The sequence below is a fragment of the Hyalella azteca genome, unplaced genomic scaffold, assembly GCF_000764305.2.
Source record: "Hyalella azteca isolate HAZT.00-mixed unplaced genomic scaffold, Hazt_2.0.2 contig2735, whole genome shotgun sequence".
In the NCBI taxonomy this organism is placed as follows: Eukaryota; Metazoa; Arthropoda; class Malacostraca; order Amphipoda; family Hyalellidae; genus Hyalella; species Hyalella azteca.
Genome location: NW_025932998.1, coordinates 98,204 through 112,571, shown reverse-complemented (window position 1 = coordinate 112,571; position 14,368 = coordinate 98,204). Strand labels below are relative to the sequence as shown.

The 14,368-nt window shown below is 39.7% G+C and overlaps 2 protein-coding genes and 1 long non-coding RNA gene across 5 annotated transcripts; 1 reads left to right on the top strand and 2 right to left on the bottom strand.

Moving 5' to 3' along the window:
* The first annotated feature begins 2,597 nt into the window (after positions 1 to 2,597).
* On the top strand, positions 2,598 to 6,672 carry LOC108679012 (zinc finger protein 28). Of its 2 annotated transcripts, none has more exons than XM_047885660.1 (2): positions 2,598 to 2,894; positions 3,844 to 6,672. In XM_047885660.1, the coding sequence occupies exon 2, from the start codon at positions 3,875 to 3,877 to the stop codon at positions 5,909 to 5,911; it is 2,037 nt and encodes a 678-aa protein (XP_047741616.1). In that variant the 5' UTR covers positions 2,598 to 2,894; positions 3,844 to 3,874; the 3' UTR covers positions 5,912 to 6,672. The 2 variants fall into 2 exon arrangements, with proteins under 2 accessions (XP_047741616.1, XP_018023009.1); XM_018167520.2 differs by having other exon boundaries at positions 2,598 to 2,904.
* LOC125179566 lies at positions 6,515 to 12,716 on the bottom strand. Of its 2 annotated transcripts, XM_047885661.1 has the most exons (10): positions 12,597 to 12,716; positions 11,646 to 11,971; positions 11,205 to 11,378; positions 10,075 to 10,247; positions 9,598 to 9,849; positions 9,235 to 9,392; positions 8,780 to 8,849; positions 8,258 to 8,386; positions 7,605 to 7,760; positions 6,515 to 7,413 (listed from the first exon to the last, which is right to left on the bottom strand). In XM_047885661.1, exons 1-10 carry the CDS (start codon positions 12,698 to 12,700, stop codon positions 7,090 to 7,092), a joined length of 1,866 nt encoding a protein of 621 aa, XP_047741617.1. In that variant the 5' UTR covers positions 12,701 to 12,716; the 3' UTR covers positions 6,515 to 7,089. The 2 variants fall into 2 exon arrangements, with proteins under 2 accessions (XP_047741617.1, XP_047741618.1); XM_047885662.1 differs by lacking the exon at positions 12,597 to 12,716 and having other exon boundaries at positions 11,731 to 11,785.
* A 431-nt stretch (positions 12,717 to 13,147) lies between these two features.
* LOC125179565 lies at positions 13,148 to 14,145 on the bottom strand. Its single transcript, XR_007157305.1, has 3 exons — positions 14,025 to 14,145; positions 13,618 to 13,777; positions 13,148 to 13,368 (listed from the first exon to the last, which is right to left on the bottom strand). It is a non-coding gene; the product is annotated as an uncharacterized LOC125179565 (long non-coding RNA).
* Positions 14,146 to 14,368: the final 223 nt, after the last annotated feature.

The window sequence follows — 14,368 nt, the reverse complement described above, 5'->3', positions numbered from 1 at the left end:
TACTTGCTTTATTATTTGTATTGTACACAACAAAGATTTAGTTTTAATAAATCTAATTTTTACTTGAATTGAATTGTCGGTGTAGTAGGCACTCAAGCCTGTTCACCCGCCTTGTTCGCCCTCAGCATAGCCGCCCCCCATTAGGTTACACGCGCAGATGGTGCACCCCAGGTGACTGCAAACTGAAAGGCTAATGGTAGCTCTCAGGATCGAAAAGGCCCGGTCGGTCCGCCCAGTAATTGTCAAGCCTGCTCTTGAAAGCGCTCACAGAGGGGGCAGTTACGACGCTGTCCGGAAGGCCGTTCCATACTGACACCAGTGCTTATGATCTGTGAAATTAAACTCTAGTGGTTTTAAGAGCAAGTGCTCATGATCTGTGAAATTACACTCAAGTGATTTTTTGTGAAATTGATCTTTAGTGGTTTTAAAAGCAACCACTGCTCCTACTGACCTATTAATTAAATTTCTAGGCAGGGATTTTAGAGCAAAAAAATTCCAGACCCTCATACGTCATATGGACGTCATTGCCTATCGTCCAATAGGCAATCTGAGGCCAGAACAAGCATAGGTGTGCCTTCACGCTGGCAGCTTTGTTGCTGAGGAAAGTAGAAAGAAGGAAGTAATGGAAACAACGATTTTACTGAGTGGGTTTCTAGAATAATTTCCTACATCACCTGCAGAGGGCGCATTATTTTCTTCATATCGAGGAAAGAAAGAAGTGCGCTTGTGATCTACTCTGTAAAGCTTTGGCTGTCTTGCTTGTGGACCTTCGACTTCGAAGTTTCATTGAAGCGACGGTCTGGCGGTGGTGGATGAGTGGGGTTTGGATGAGGGGGAGTCCCACTGAGGCATTGCTTGGGAGCACTGCAGGGGAGACCGATAGGGAGGCTGTTTACTTAATCGTCATATTAATCGTCTCTAGTTATTCTCACTCACATTCAGACCCTTGAAGCTGATTAGCGCACTATGTGGAACGAAGTGGACGAATAAAAATGTAACAACACACACTGGAGTGTATTACGAATAACTTAATAAGCAACCTCGATTTAATTACATTAAGATCGTTTTCGGTTTAAAATCTTATGCGTAAAAACGAATACACACCGAAACTTGGTGTTTAGCGCATTAATCAAAATTCAAAGAGGACACAAAAAAAATTCTAACAACGCTCGCAGGTGCATATTGTAAATAAATCGCTTCTTATCAATTAAAGTCAATATCGGTTTTAAAGTAGCCCCTAGACGCTTCAAGTTATTGCGCAATATGATTTGTGCAATATCTTAAAGGCAGCCCCTGGTCTCTCAATATTATTGCGGAATATTTTGATTTAAGCAATAATATTGAGCGCCAGGAGCCGCATGGAGAGGTTCCGCTATTATGTCACCAGACGTACAACGATATTGCGCCAACATCCTCTTACTAGTCTGACAGAATATCAAGAAGTCAATATTTAGAGCGAAACTTGATCATGTTGTGTCATATATATGTGTCCAAAAGTCAAAGAATATAAAAAGAAAAGGCTCGCAGAAAAGGATTAATCGTCCAAGCATTGGGTTGTTACCAGGGAGAAGTTTATTCTCGAAGAGTTACTAAATAGTAAATGAATGGGGACAATTTTTAATCAGTACCTCGTACTGCTCCCTGTTTGGAATTATTATTCAAACTGTTGTATCTTGTATTTGCTAAAAAAATCTAACCCATGGTTGAACCATTTTAGTTCAAACATGATAAACCGACCTTAGTTTGCTACGAATTAAATTTTCTGCTTAATATGCTTGTATCAGATCTGGATGAAATAACTACGTAGTCAGTTGTAAAGGATACAGAACCTATTCACACTAATAATGTCCATTATTCACTTCAGTCTTCTCAACAACCCCGAAATTTAACCATTTTCACCTCTTTGATAGCAATTTTGCCATTATCTTTACATCTTTTACCATCGTGAAAATCTATTCTGAATCGCAAGAAAAACTACTAGCGGCGTTCTTGCTACGAAAATGCATTGGACGCAAAATTTTCTAGTTCACCGAGAAATTAATTTCGGGAGACTAAGGAAAAAAAAAGAAATTTCGGGAGACTAACTAATTTTAAAAATGATAACAAATGTAATTTCGCTATAAACTTTTCATCTATCACCCCATATAGCTTGGAGACAACGATAGGCTCATGGTTGAATTAATACACCATGGATAGGCTCACCTTCCAATTCAGCCGGCCGTGATAAGGACACAGTTAGCGCAATGTTCTTTTCTACATTTCGACAATCACGCAATATATTGCATAAGCCGTCAATATGCCTATCAGCGTTTGTAATTTTTGCGTAAACCACACTATTTCTCAACATTGAGCGTCTAGAAGCTTCTGAAAAAGTTGTTCGTTGAAAACTTGCTATGAAAATTCGTCTCAAAAGCGTCATAGTGTTTGAATATTAGTTAATTCCCTGAAAAATCCCTTCAATTAACTTTCTTTTATTTCTTGGTTCATAAAAATTGCAATTGAGCAACGTTGTTCTGAAATTGTATTCAAATAATTTTCAGACGTCAATCAAGGTCAATTATTCAGGTGGCAACACTTACAACTGAAAAGATTGTGATGGCAAGATCTACAATTTTGGTACTTGGTGGTGTTATATACTTAGTCTGCTAATCCTGCTAGCAGTATGTTCCGTTATGTGGGAAATTATTTGACGTAGCTGCTGTCCATGTGCTGTCGATGTGGTTAAATTGAAGATGACGCAACTGAAATGAATTAAGGAAAGGAAGATTATTTTGAGAGCTTTTTAAACAAGTGTGACGGACGAATGATACGGATTCGTTCGTCGAATCCTCAGCGGGCTCGTCAACCTCAAGGCCCACTTGTTTCAGTCTCGACGTTGACTCGTCTGTGACGTGGCAAGTATTGGTATGTAAAATGTTACAAACGGTTAGCCCTATGTGTAGAACTATATCTTGCTGTTACTCTGTTTTGCAGTCAGCATGTGCACTTGTGACTGGTATTATTGCAGATTAACTACATCCAAAAAAAAGGGTGTTTTTTTTTTGAATTATATGTTTTTTGGGGTGTAGATTACGAATCTGAAATCCATTTTTGGCGGTCGGCATCGGAAAACCGATTTTTTTCCGAGATACATTGCCACATCGAGAGATCACACGTAAAAATCGGTTTTCCGATGCCGACCGCCAAAAATGGATTTCAGATTCGTAATCTACACCCCAAAAAACATATAATTAAAAAAAAAAACACCCTTTTTTTTGGATGTAGTTAATCTGCAATAATACCCTTGTGACTTGTTGCGTTGTTGGTTGATATGCACTACGTAGCTACTACGTAGTTAATGTTTGATATATCAAATCGTAGCCAGCATTAGTTTACTCTATTTTCAGACTCAGATGTGTACTGTGTAGACATACTAGTATTTAATTATTTGTCGACAGTCGACACATCTTTACCAGCCAGTCCGATCGAGATAATCGCCCTGCGTCTTACAGTAATGATAAAAATCAGTGAATAATTTTCAAATATAGCTACAATAATAAAAATTCCAGGATGCGCTATTTTCATCACAGATGCTCCAAAATTGTAATAAGTCGACTTTTTGTTCAATTGAAAAAGTGATCATAGTCAGACTAAGACGTTAGCAACCGGCTGGTAATTGTATTAGCCTACTACCTATCGGCTATCAAGTCCTTATGATTTTTGGATTAACTCCCGATGTGCAAGTTAGTGATAAATTTTCGCGTAGCCAGATCTTTAATAAACGAATTATGGTTATGCCAACATCCTTTCCTTTCAATTAGCGTTACATCTCTTGTGAGCTCACCATGATTCATTGTTTTTCAGACTCGACTGTGCGAAGTTCCCTGCTATCAGAATGTCTGATTCAGAAGACGGGAGCGGAATGGGTCACGAAACCGAAGAGCGCGAGACTATTGCTCCATCTATCCCGATCGTTGAAGGGATTGAAGTGCAGACCACGTCGTCATGTATAGCTAGTAAGAATGGGCCAAAATCCCGAAAAGCGCAATGCAAGAAAACCAAAACTTCAAGTGAGAAGAAGTCGGCGAAACCAACAGTCAAGTACGAGTGTTCGTTGTGCGACTTTGAAACGACGAATATCGTTAAGCATTTTGCCCATAAACGTCAACATAGACAAATGATGAATGGTAAATCCTACAAATGTACTCTATGCAACTACGCCTGCAAGGTGAAAGGTGGCCTCCAGAGACATGTCAAGAGAGTTCATACCAAGGAGCGTCCATTCACTTGCCCTGTTTGCAGCTTCCGTACTGTGGACAAGCCTTCCATGGCCAACCATATCATTGGCAAACATACGGAAGATTTTGGCGCAGATGTTTCAATGTATGTTAATTGCATTAGATCGAACTTGATTCAAGTGGATGAGGGTAGCTCAGTTGAGCTGAAAGATATTGCGCCAAACGAAGCCCCGAATGAAGATGTCATTGAAACTGAGGAGGGACCCCTTACTACTCTTATGGGCGAAGGGGGGATAGACCAAGGTAAGCTTTCCAGCAACGACTCGGGTATAGTTCTTGACAAGACAAGTTCTAAATTGGAGTGTTTTCCAAATAAATCTGAATCGGATCCTAATGAATCTGAATTAACAAGTGAACAAAAGCAGTTGTCTAGCTCTGTTTCAACCAAAAAGAGGACAACATATTCTGTCATGAATAGAAGATTATACAGCACTCCTGAGTATAGGGAGATGAGAGCTCGAAAGCTAACTTGTGAATTTTGTCAAAAACAGTGTAGTTCTCAGCGCAGCCTCCTATCACATTTTAATGAACATAAGAACGAGGATGTTTTCTGCCCAATTTGTCACATGTTCATCGTTGACTCTGAATGCCGCAAAGCCCACATCGACAATCATCTTGATTTAGATAACCGCTATTTATGCGCCACATGTTTGAGCACGTTTCCCGAAGAATCACAGGTGATAGCTCATCAACAACGCGATCACCGCAAGTCTATCAACGTTGTAATGGAGTGCATGTTTTGTCCTTTCAGCAGTCGGTCCCAAGAACGATTCTCCAGGCATATGACGCGCTGTCACATGTTTGCATCAGATGTTCATAAGCACAACGTTTTCGATGTATTTAAAATGAAAATAATGCTTTCGGACATGAAGAAAAATCGAACAAAAATTCCAGTCGAAGCGGAACTGTTAGCCGCGAGCACAAGCGACGAAGGTACACATTTTTCGGAAAGAACTGTTGTTGAAAAATCATTCGGAATTCCTAAAATGAAAGAAGAGGCATTTGCTATTGGAGATGATGAAAATAGTGACAAATGTGCCGATGACGACGATCTTGGATCTTCATTTCTTGATATCAGTGCAAATCTGGAAGAGTCTCTAGACGATCTCGAAAAGCTTTTGGACGAGAGTCAAATCCTAGATTTGGATCCAATCAAAAATTGTCAAACAAAGGGTAAAATGCCAGAGAAAAAAGAAGAGAAGTTAGAGAACTATGCACAGTGTAATAGAAGTGATTTGTCATCACCGTCCGACGGCATTTCTTACGAATCTCGTGGCGTAGCCGATGGTAAAAATTCCTTGGGTGAAGTCTTCTCAAGCTCTGTATTGGACCTGAAAATCGAATCGACAATGAAATCTTCAAGCCTTAGCTTAACAGGCCAGATGCGTGATCTACCAATCAGCGAGTTCAACGTGCCTCTCGAATTGCTAAAGGAGTCGGTAGCTATCGCTGCCAGGATTCCACGTGTCAAAGACTCGATCCATCGTTCTAAAAGTTCTTCAGTAGCCAATTATATGTGTAATAAAACTGATTCTCCTCACTCCAACAATTTACAGATAAAACAAAAGAAAACGCTGAAATCTTTGAAAATTAAACGCGCTCAGAGCCCTGATTCCACGTCTGGTGGCAACTAAGCCAGATTGGCGATCTGGCTCAATTTGGCCTTAATGAATGAATTTTTGTCTACAATGAAAATTTAGTTTTGGCAATTTCCTGTATATGCCATTTTGCTTTATTTAACAATAATTTTTCCGTTATTTTTTATTGTATTTTCATTCGAACCTAATGTTTGAATATGAGGTATAGTATCGAATATTTGCTACGCTGTCACTATTCGGGTTTACCGTCGCCGATCTATTTTATCGCAACGATTAGTAAGAAGATTACTTACAGGGTTTACCTGATGTTTCACTAGTTCGGTGTAAGGGTTGATTGGCTACCCTGTTCTGACTTATTTTATTCTTCCGTATTAATTTTCGTGTTTTTTTCTCTGTTGTGGTTATCGCTTTAAATGCCGTTGTCAGTGGAATTTATCGCCATTTTTCCAGGTTACAACGCTTTCCGTCGAATTTTTCGGATGTTTGCTTGAGAGTAAAATGGTTTCGTTAATGTTGTCATTGGTAAATAACGATTATTTACATATAAATTTATTCCTTACATTTTCTGCGAGTGAGGTTTGCTATGTAGTCAGTTTCTCTAGTGAACGTGCGTTGACCAAGGTTTTGTAAAACAAGGTGGGAAATGAACTACATTTATTGTGCGTGTCAAAGCATAAATTAAGCATTATAGGAGTTCTGCTTGTCTGAAAGATCCGTTTGGTTAGAATTAGCGAGTACTCTTCTTGTATGATTCGCAGCGATTAATTTGCTAGAACAATAAAATGATTGTTACAAGATTTCTGCTTGTTTCATTAATCCTATGAGGAAATGCATAGTGCTAAACCACAAGATTAGAGAACGGCTACACAATCGTTCTTTTAGGGACCATCAGGGCAACGTAGTCCTACAGTGAGTACCACGTTCCAAAGACTTTCCGGTTGCCTACAGATTCTTGGTTAGTTTACAACGTATTGCTACAGCTCCATGAAGAGCTCTTGTTCTAGTGACATTAAAACTGTCAACTCTGTGTCTTGCATGTCTGTTTAAATACTATTGCAACCTCAGCGTCTATAACATAGCATGAAAATTACCTCGGGTGTCTAAGCATGCTGATCTTTACTGCCTCTGTATTATGCTCTTCGAGACTTCTGGATACAAATTGCTCTGCACATTATTCAAAGTCGCTTAATTTTACGTTCGCGTATTCGATGTCTTCACTCGGCTAACCGTATTTCTTTTAGCTCGTCGATGGATTCGAATACATTGCATCTCAGAGTTCTAAAAGTGTGGATCACCTTAGAGATAAATTCCTTGTAATTGCAGCCAACTGGCAAATATGCGAGTCTGCTATCGTTTTCTTTCTCATGCATCTGACCATCCTTGGAGTGTTTTAAAAGCATTATTTCCTTCAGGAGTTCAGTAGATAAAATCCGCAGCAATCGTTGATCGCGTTCATCTGCGAGCTTTGCTAGGTACACTTCGAAGAACTTCTCTTGTAGCTCACTCACAAGTAGAAGTCGATTTATCGAGTTCGGCGTCTGAAAATGTGTAATACAATTATATTTTTAGCTCCAAATTGTAAAAAAATTACCAGTAAAAAGGCTACATCAGGCGTACAGCATAGAATTCTCGCAAAGCTTTCAATGAATAACTTTGTACATGAAATCACATATTTTCAAGATGCACCAACACGATGATTTCGTTGACTCTTGAATGCCGATCCGCTCACCTTTAGAACTTTGAGCACCAATTGTATGTCTGTGATTCTCAGCTCCGGTTTGATTCCTTCCCACGGACCGAAACTTTTCCAGAGCCACAGCACAGCGTGAAACAACGACACCACCACCAGCATTCCGTTCAGCACCATCTCGTCTCCGGCAACCGCCTGCGTGGGAGAGGGTAGGGTTGCTGAAATAATGGCATTGGAGCTTCAACCTAACTTCTTCGTTAGTATGTTAATTAAGTTATAGTTAATTGCGCACAGTTTCATGTAAAACATCGGCATTTTATGCGTTGATCCTAAGTTATCGATGTTCTCTATAAGCCAAAATATGGCTAGTTATCAGGCCGGCTCATGAATTCGTTAAAACTAATTTTTAACATTTCTCGTTTAATTTTACACACTAAATTATGAACTTCCTGAGAGATGAGAATTTTTAATTTATTTCTATTGCGCCACTTTCACTGAGTATATTGTTTTCATTTATCGTCTTGCGTATATAGTATAGACATGTCGTTTGGTATGGCTACTAACATTGGCTGGCCTAAGTAGTATCTTTAAGCCGTTCTCATAGATGCCATAGGCAACTATAGTTTCAGGAATTTTGCATAAATTGTTACTAATAATATTCTGAGGACATTTTCTGGGAATGGCCAAGTCACCAAGGCAGACTGTGGCCAGCGCTGGATGGCATGTGCAGCTGCAGAGACAGCGGGCGGCAGCGCTTCTCGCAGCGACGCTGCGTCCTGCAGCCACAGCACTGAGCAGAACGCGTGCAGAGGCGCACAGATCTAACGCAAGGAACGATATTAATGAGCAAACTTACATCACAAATGAAGTCGCCTTTAGTTGGAATAAGGCGTGCAAGGCGCCATTAACCAAATGTTATCAAGATATGAAACATTCCAAGTCGTTACAAGTATTTCACTTGAAAGTTTCATGTCCGAAACTATTAGTCGTCCATTTAAAACGAATTGAGGGTGAACCCTATGCTACGGGATTTTTAAATAATTTTGAGATCTGATAAGATATTTAAATAATATTTGCGGTCACGTCAATAATTATAAAAGTTTAAAAGGAATAATGGCCATTTTCTATTGTTTTGTAACAAAATGAGTTGGAAAATAACACTTACTTGCCAGGAACAAAAATTGTGTTACATTGTGTTATCTAGTGGCACATACCTCTGCACGAGCGTCAGCGACGAGTGCGACTCTGAACCTGAACGGCGCGTCGTTCGTCAACTCTCCGTACCTGACACATCAATACGTATTACGTCATTTACGTGCATATTAAGTTGTGGATTCAAATCAGGAGTTACTGGCAGTCTAGCCAGTATCTGATTGAAGGTAAGGTTTCAGAAAAAATGGAATATTTTGTAGAAACCAAGTTGAACTATCTTATTCTATGGGCGACACTATGATTTATATTTTTATTTTTTTTCCACATCTAAGTTTTTTCAACTCAATTTTATACAACTCATTACATTAAATTTATGAGGACTGATGAATTTTTAACCGAGTCGTGTATGAGCATTGTGCAATATAACGCAATTATTGATCACGGTTTATTATTATTGAGCACGGTCAGTAAGTGTCGCGTTTGTGAATAGATATCAAGAGTATATCCAAAGCCTTACTGCTCGAAGTGACTTCCGGCGCGGAAAGTGTCATAGAAGCGGTACAGTAGATGGTACAGCTTTTTCTGTTCTTCAAGGGAACAGCGATGAACATCCTGCAGCGCGAGGAACTTCCCCCTTTGCATGCATCTAGTTAGAGTTGCTTTAAGCTGGCCGTTCTGCAACAACGAAAGCGTTACACTTCAGCCAAATTAAGGCACGAACCAAATCGATGAAGTAATCAAAGGCAGTGCTCCGTACTATCGTCGAACGTACGGACATCAAGGCGGTTGTGTTATGTTGCTCATACACAAGGATGAATTTTCATCTTCAAGCAACGCAAGATTTAAGTGATCTGTAATTTATTCATGATTTACCAGTTACCTGCTTAAGAAGCGGGAGAGACAACACGGTGATATCGCGTCCAAATGGTTGCCATATAACGTCTGGAGTGCAGATAGTGTTTTTGAACTCTGTCAAGAGCAAGAGAGGGCGCTTGGGAAGTGAGAGCTTCTGCTTGCTGTGAAGAACTTTGGGAAGTTTGAAGTATTCTTGTGCAAAACAAATTGTACTGAAACTGTCACGAGCAGCAGTAGGGTACGTGTGATGGACGAAGTCTTGCAGAGCGTCGTAGCACTGTAAAGCAGAAACGAAGTAATGACTTTGGTTTTAAAACAAGTCTTTTCCATTGAAGACTCAAACATAATATTCAATTTAAAATGTTTGCTAGCATGTAGATATCACTTTTTTCCAACGAGAAATTGCTTGATTAGTTCTGCGTATTTTGACTCGTCCTGATAACTATGATTTATTGGACTGAAAAAAAAATACAAACCTCTCGTCTTGGCACCCAGCGCTCACCTGTGCTGGGTTGATGGCCAACACCAGCAAGAATTTTTTGATAGGCTGAAGCTGGCTCCAGGGACGAGGCAGCTCAGACGTCCTGATATTTATTGTTCTTTTCATTTGATTAAAGCGGTACCAAATGGGCATCAGCGTTGCTATACGCTCAGATAATTCATCTTCTTGAATTTCTGTAATGTTTAGTAAAATGATTAATGAAGGTTAGCTCGACTGAAGTGGCATTAACTCTATGCAACAGGTTCATGTAATTCACTACTTCTTCACGATTCCAGCATCAATTAGCCGAGCACTAAATTATTACAAGGTGGACGAATTAAATTGTCAGTTGATATCTTCCATCGTCACAGCAAAAATAAAGTAAATATCAAAACATCTAATATATTTCAGTTTCATGGAATAAAACTAGCTACAATGTTCCTCGAACATAAAAGAACAAATTATAGGCAAGTCATACGATTAATTGTATGCAGATGAAGGGGTTAAACTTAATAAGTGAAACACCTGAGTAATCCGCAAAATACATTTCAGCATGGTGTAGCTTCAGCTTTAGCGGAAATTACAGCCTCAATTCTTCGAGGTATTTATTCAACCAAATTGTGGAAGGTTTCAAAAGAAATTTTAACCCATTCTTCTGTTGAAACTCTCTCTCGCTCTTTTAAAGATGATGGCGGCAGGAATCGACGTCTGTCTTGCATTTCTAAAATTGTCAATAAATGCTCAATAATATTCAGATCTGGAGATTGTGGTGGCCAAATGAGATGCTCAATTTCATTAGAATGTCGTTCGTGCAGTTTTTTTTAATAATTATAGCTGTATGGATCGGGACATTATCATTATCTGTCACACTAGCACTTGCCATATGGGCACCAAAAATTTGGCCCCTTGAAAGTCAGAGAAGTTTGCATTTATAGGTTATAGTCTTACTTATAGACATAAAAATATCTGTACAAGGAAAAAATATCGATGGACAACAGCAATAAACAATAAAACAAAAATTTGTCACGTTTTAATAGTTTATAACATGTTCCAAAATTAAGATATCAAAATGTCAAGCGTTTTCGTTATTTTGTCCAACCCCTGTTGGCATTAGTGAGAATACACTAATACTAGAGATCTACTTGTGATACCTTCTAGCTGCATACTAGCGTGACTGTGACCCAGACGCCATGCTTCTGGGCGTGGCGTGGTCTCCCAATTCGATGAATCCTCAGTGTGAGTTTCTGTCTTGCCATTTGCGCCTGTGGCAACAGACATGGCAGACTGCCATTGCGAACGTTCGTTGCTCAGGCTCTGCTGTAAGACTGTGGAGGAAAACGTTTGAATAATATTGACGATGATTACTAGATAAGATACTTCAAAAACCCGAAAACCTAGGACTGAATAACAAATATGGAAAGAAACTAGTATCCCATCTTCATAGTTTATCGTATTTAATTTGAATTTACCTATAACATTGTATTTCACAATGATGAATTTGAACAATGATGAATTTTCAGCTGATGAATTTTATTTATATCATGAGGAATGTTTGATATTTGCAGCAACTATTAACGAAACTAGATGCTCACGCGCAAACGATGGATGATTTTCAAGCAATCTTATTCTGGATGTTGCTTCCTCGTTCATTTGAAAATAGATTTTGGATGAACCTACTGTCTCTCCTTTCGTAATTCCTCCATCAGTTGCGTCTGGCGTCTCGCTCCTTGTTCGCGCCAAATATTCATTTTCTTCACACATATTTTGAGGCTTTTTAGAATCATTGATGCTCTTCTTTGAAGAACTATCTTGGGTCTCGGAGCTTGAACCAGGATTTTCTGGAGGTCTAACCGGTACCTGCTGCTCGCACAACAGCAGTAGAAACCGCGCATCAACATTATCTAACTTCCTTATTAATCTGTAAAATAAGAAAGTGGCTAGCTAATAATATATAATTGATTGCAGAGCATCTGTGCATTGTGATTTAATAGATTCGTGCAACGCATATTAGAGTTGAAAATGCATGTCTGTAATTTTCCTTCCAGACTAAAAATAGAATAGTGTTTGATAGAGTTGTGTAGTTCAAGAAGAAACTCTGAACCGGGTCATTTGTGTCAAATTGTCCCCATTTTTTTTAATCCTGGACTATCAAATAAATAAAAGAAACTTTCAACTATATGTATAATTATGTACCCGATAAATACCAGTTGCTAATACTTGTAAAATCATGTACGGAGTTGTTTTCACTTGTGTAACCACGCAAGTAGTTGTTATCGCCTGTATAATCACGCAAGCAGTTGTTATCAGTTGTATAATCACGCACGTAGGTGTCATCACCTGTATAATCACGCACGTAGTTGTTATCACCTGTATAATCACGCACGTAGTTGTCATCACCTGTATAATCACGCACGTAGTTGTTATCACCTGTATAATCACGCACGTAGTTGTTATCACCTGTATAATCACGCTCACGCACGTAGTTGTTACCACCTGTATAACCATCACGCAGACCCTCACAATGTACATGCTGAGCGCCAGACCTGAGATGGAGGAGAGCTATGGTGGCAGCAGCAGCCGCGGCGAGATCGCGAGGCGCGCTCCTGTAGCAACGCAGCGCGGCCGACTCCAGCGCCCGCGCCGCCATATTCTCCGCACGGGACGGCCCGTTGCCACTGGCGCTGTCCCATGTTGCAAATACACGCATTATTAAAATAATATACTTGTTACTTATTATCCTAGTATGTTATATTAAGTACCACTATCTCTAAATTTATTACATCATCTCCAGGTGACTTCACGCGTATATTAACATTATTATTAACTACGTTATCGTATGTGATTGATTCCATAACATGAATTTATATCAGCATTTTATTAACGTGTTCTGAACTCTTATGAATAAAAAATTTTCACTCTCCTCTATACAAGATCTCTTTTGCTCGTATCAGACCCGAAAAACTGAGTTTTTTGCAGAGTATAGTAATCCTTACAGTAATGTAAAATACATAAGCCTAAAGAAATCAATCCGAATTTTGAGGTAATGAATGACAACTAACGAGTTATCGAGAATTAATCCGCAACCGACCTCAGTAGAATATCGCTGAGCATCGTGGTGCTAAAGTCCGTAAGGCTCAATGGGTGAACGTTCAAAAAATCCTGTTTGACTGAACGAAATTCAGCCATAGACATGAGCACTGAGTAGACGCGTCGTGACGCTGCAGACACGACGTCGTACACCGAGCACTGACGTGCCACGTCCAGCGCTTCTCTTCGACACACGTCCAACTTGCCTGATAAAATTTCCCGTTGCTCCTGACAAAATTAAAGGCAATATTTTAAACTTAAATTAAATTTGCTGATTCCAGCTGAAGAATTTAGAAAGGTATTTTAAATTATGTTTTCTGTTTTGCTGCCACATGATGTAGTCACCTGAGCTGTGCTGATGAAACATGATGGGGTCACCTGAGCTGTGCTGATGAAACATGATGTGGTCACCTGAGCTGTGCTGATGAAACATGATGTGGTCACCTGAGCTGTGCTGATGAAACATGATGTGGTCACCTGAGCTTTAAGTATGATGTGTAACTGCTCCTCATCTAGCAGAATATCCTCTTTCTGCTTCAGGAGGACAGAGAGTTGCAGGCGTTGCTGTTCGGCCTCGGCTGCTTGCAGCGCTACTGCGCGAGCTCTCACCCGCTCGCACGAGTCGTCCAAGTCTCGCCTGCTCAAGATTTGCAAAGATTTTATAATGCCATTTCTCAAAAACTTACTGTATTAACGTGATATCGAATGGTTTTAGAATTATTTTTTTTCATACTTACAATTTTTAAAAGACTAGTTTCTTAAATTAAAGAGTCATTATTTTCAGATAAGAAGAAACTCAGTCACTGATAGATAAGAAGTCACTCAGACGCCTATTTGCACTGACTGAACATTGCTCCAAGTTATAGCTAGAAACATTGCGCCACCTTTCACTCCACACGAGGACTTGACTGAAGAATTGATCCCAACCCTGAGAAGCGACGTCGAAAAGAACGCAGGTCAGGGCAGATGATAGAGCGGAGGGCAGGGAGCAGGAGCTAGCAGGGTACACCAGCAACACGCGCACGTCGGCATGAACTCGGACTCGTTCTCCCAACACTTCGACTACAACCTCTCCAGAGTCTGTGGTCACAGGTAAGCCGTTTATTGTCAATCAGACCTAGTCACAAAGATGAATACTTTATATCAAGCAAAATTTAGTGAACTGTGTAAGAACGCGCACAAATTATAAGTTGAATAGAATCATTATTACATTTATGATTCAGGTTTT

Coding starts and splice junctions, on each gene's coding strand:
- LOC108679012 (XM_047885660.1), top strand. CDS start 3,875: ATGTCTGATTCAGAAGACGGGAGCGGAATGGGTCACGAAACCGAAGAG.
- LOC125179566 (XM_047885661.1), bottom strand. CDS start 12,700: ATGGCGGCGCGGGCGCTGGAGTCGGCCGCGCTGCGTTGCTACAGGAGC. Junction 8,387..8,779: donor TCGCTGACGCTCGTGCAGAG/GTATGTGCCACT, acceptor TCCTTGCGTTAG/ATCTGTGCGCCTCTGCACGC. Junction 7,761..8,257: donor GCTGGCCACAGTCTGCCTTG/GTGACTTGGCCA, acceptor TCTCCCACGCAG/GCGGTTGCCGGAGACGAGAT.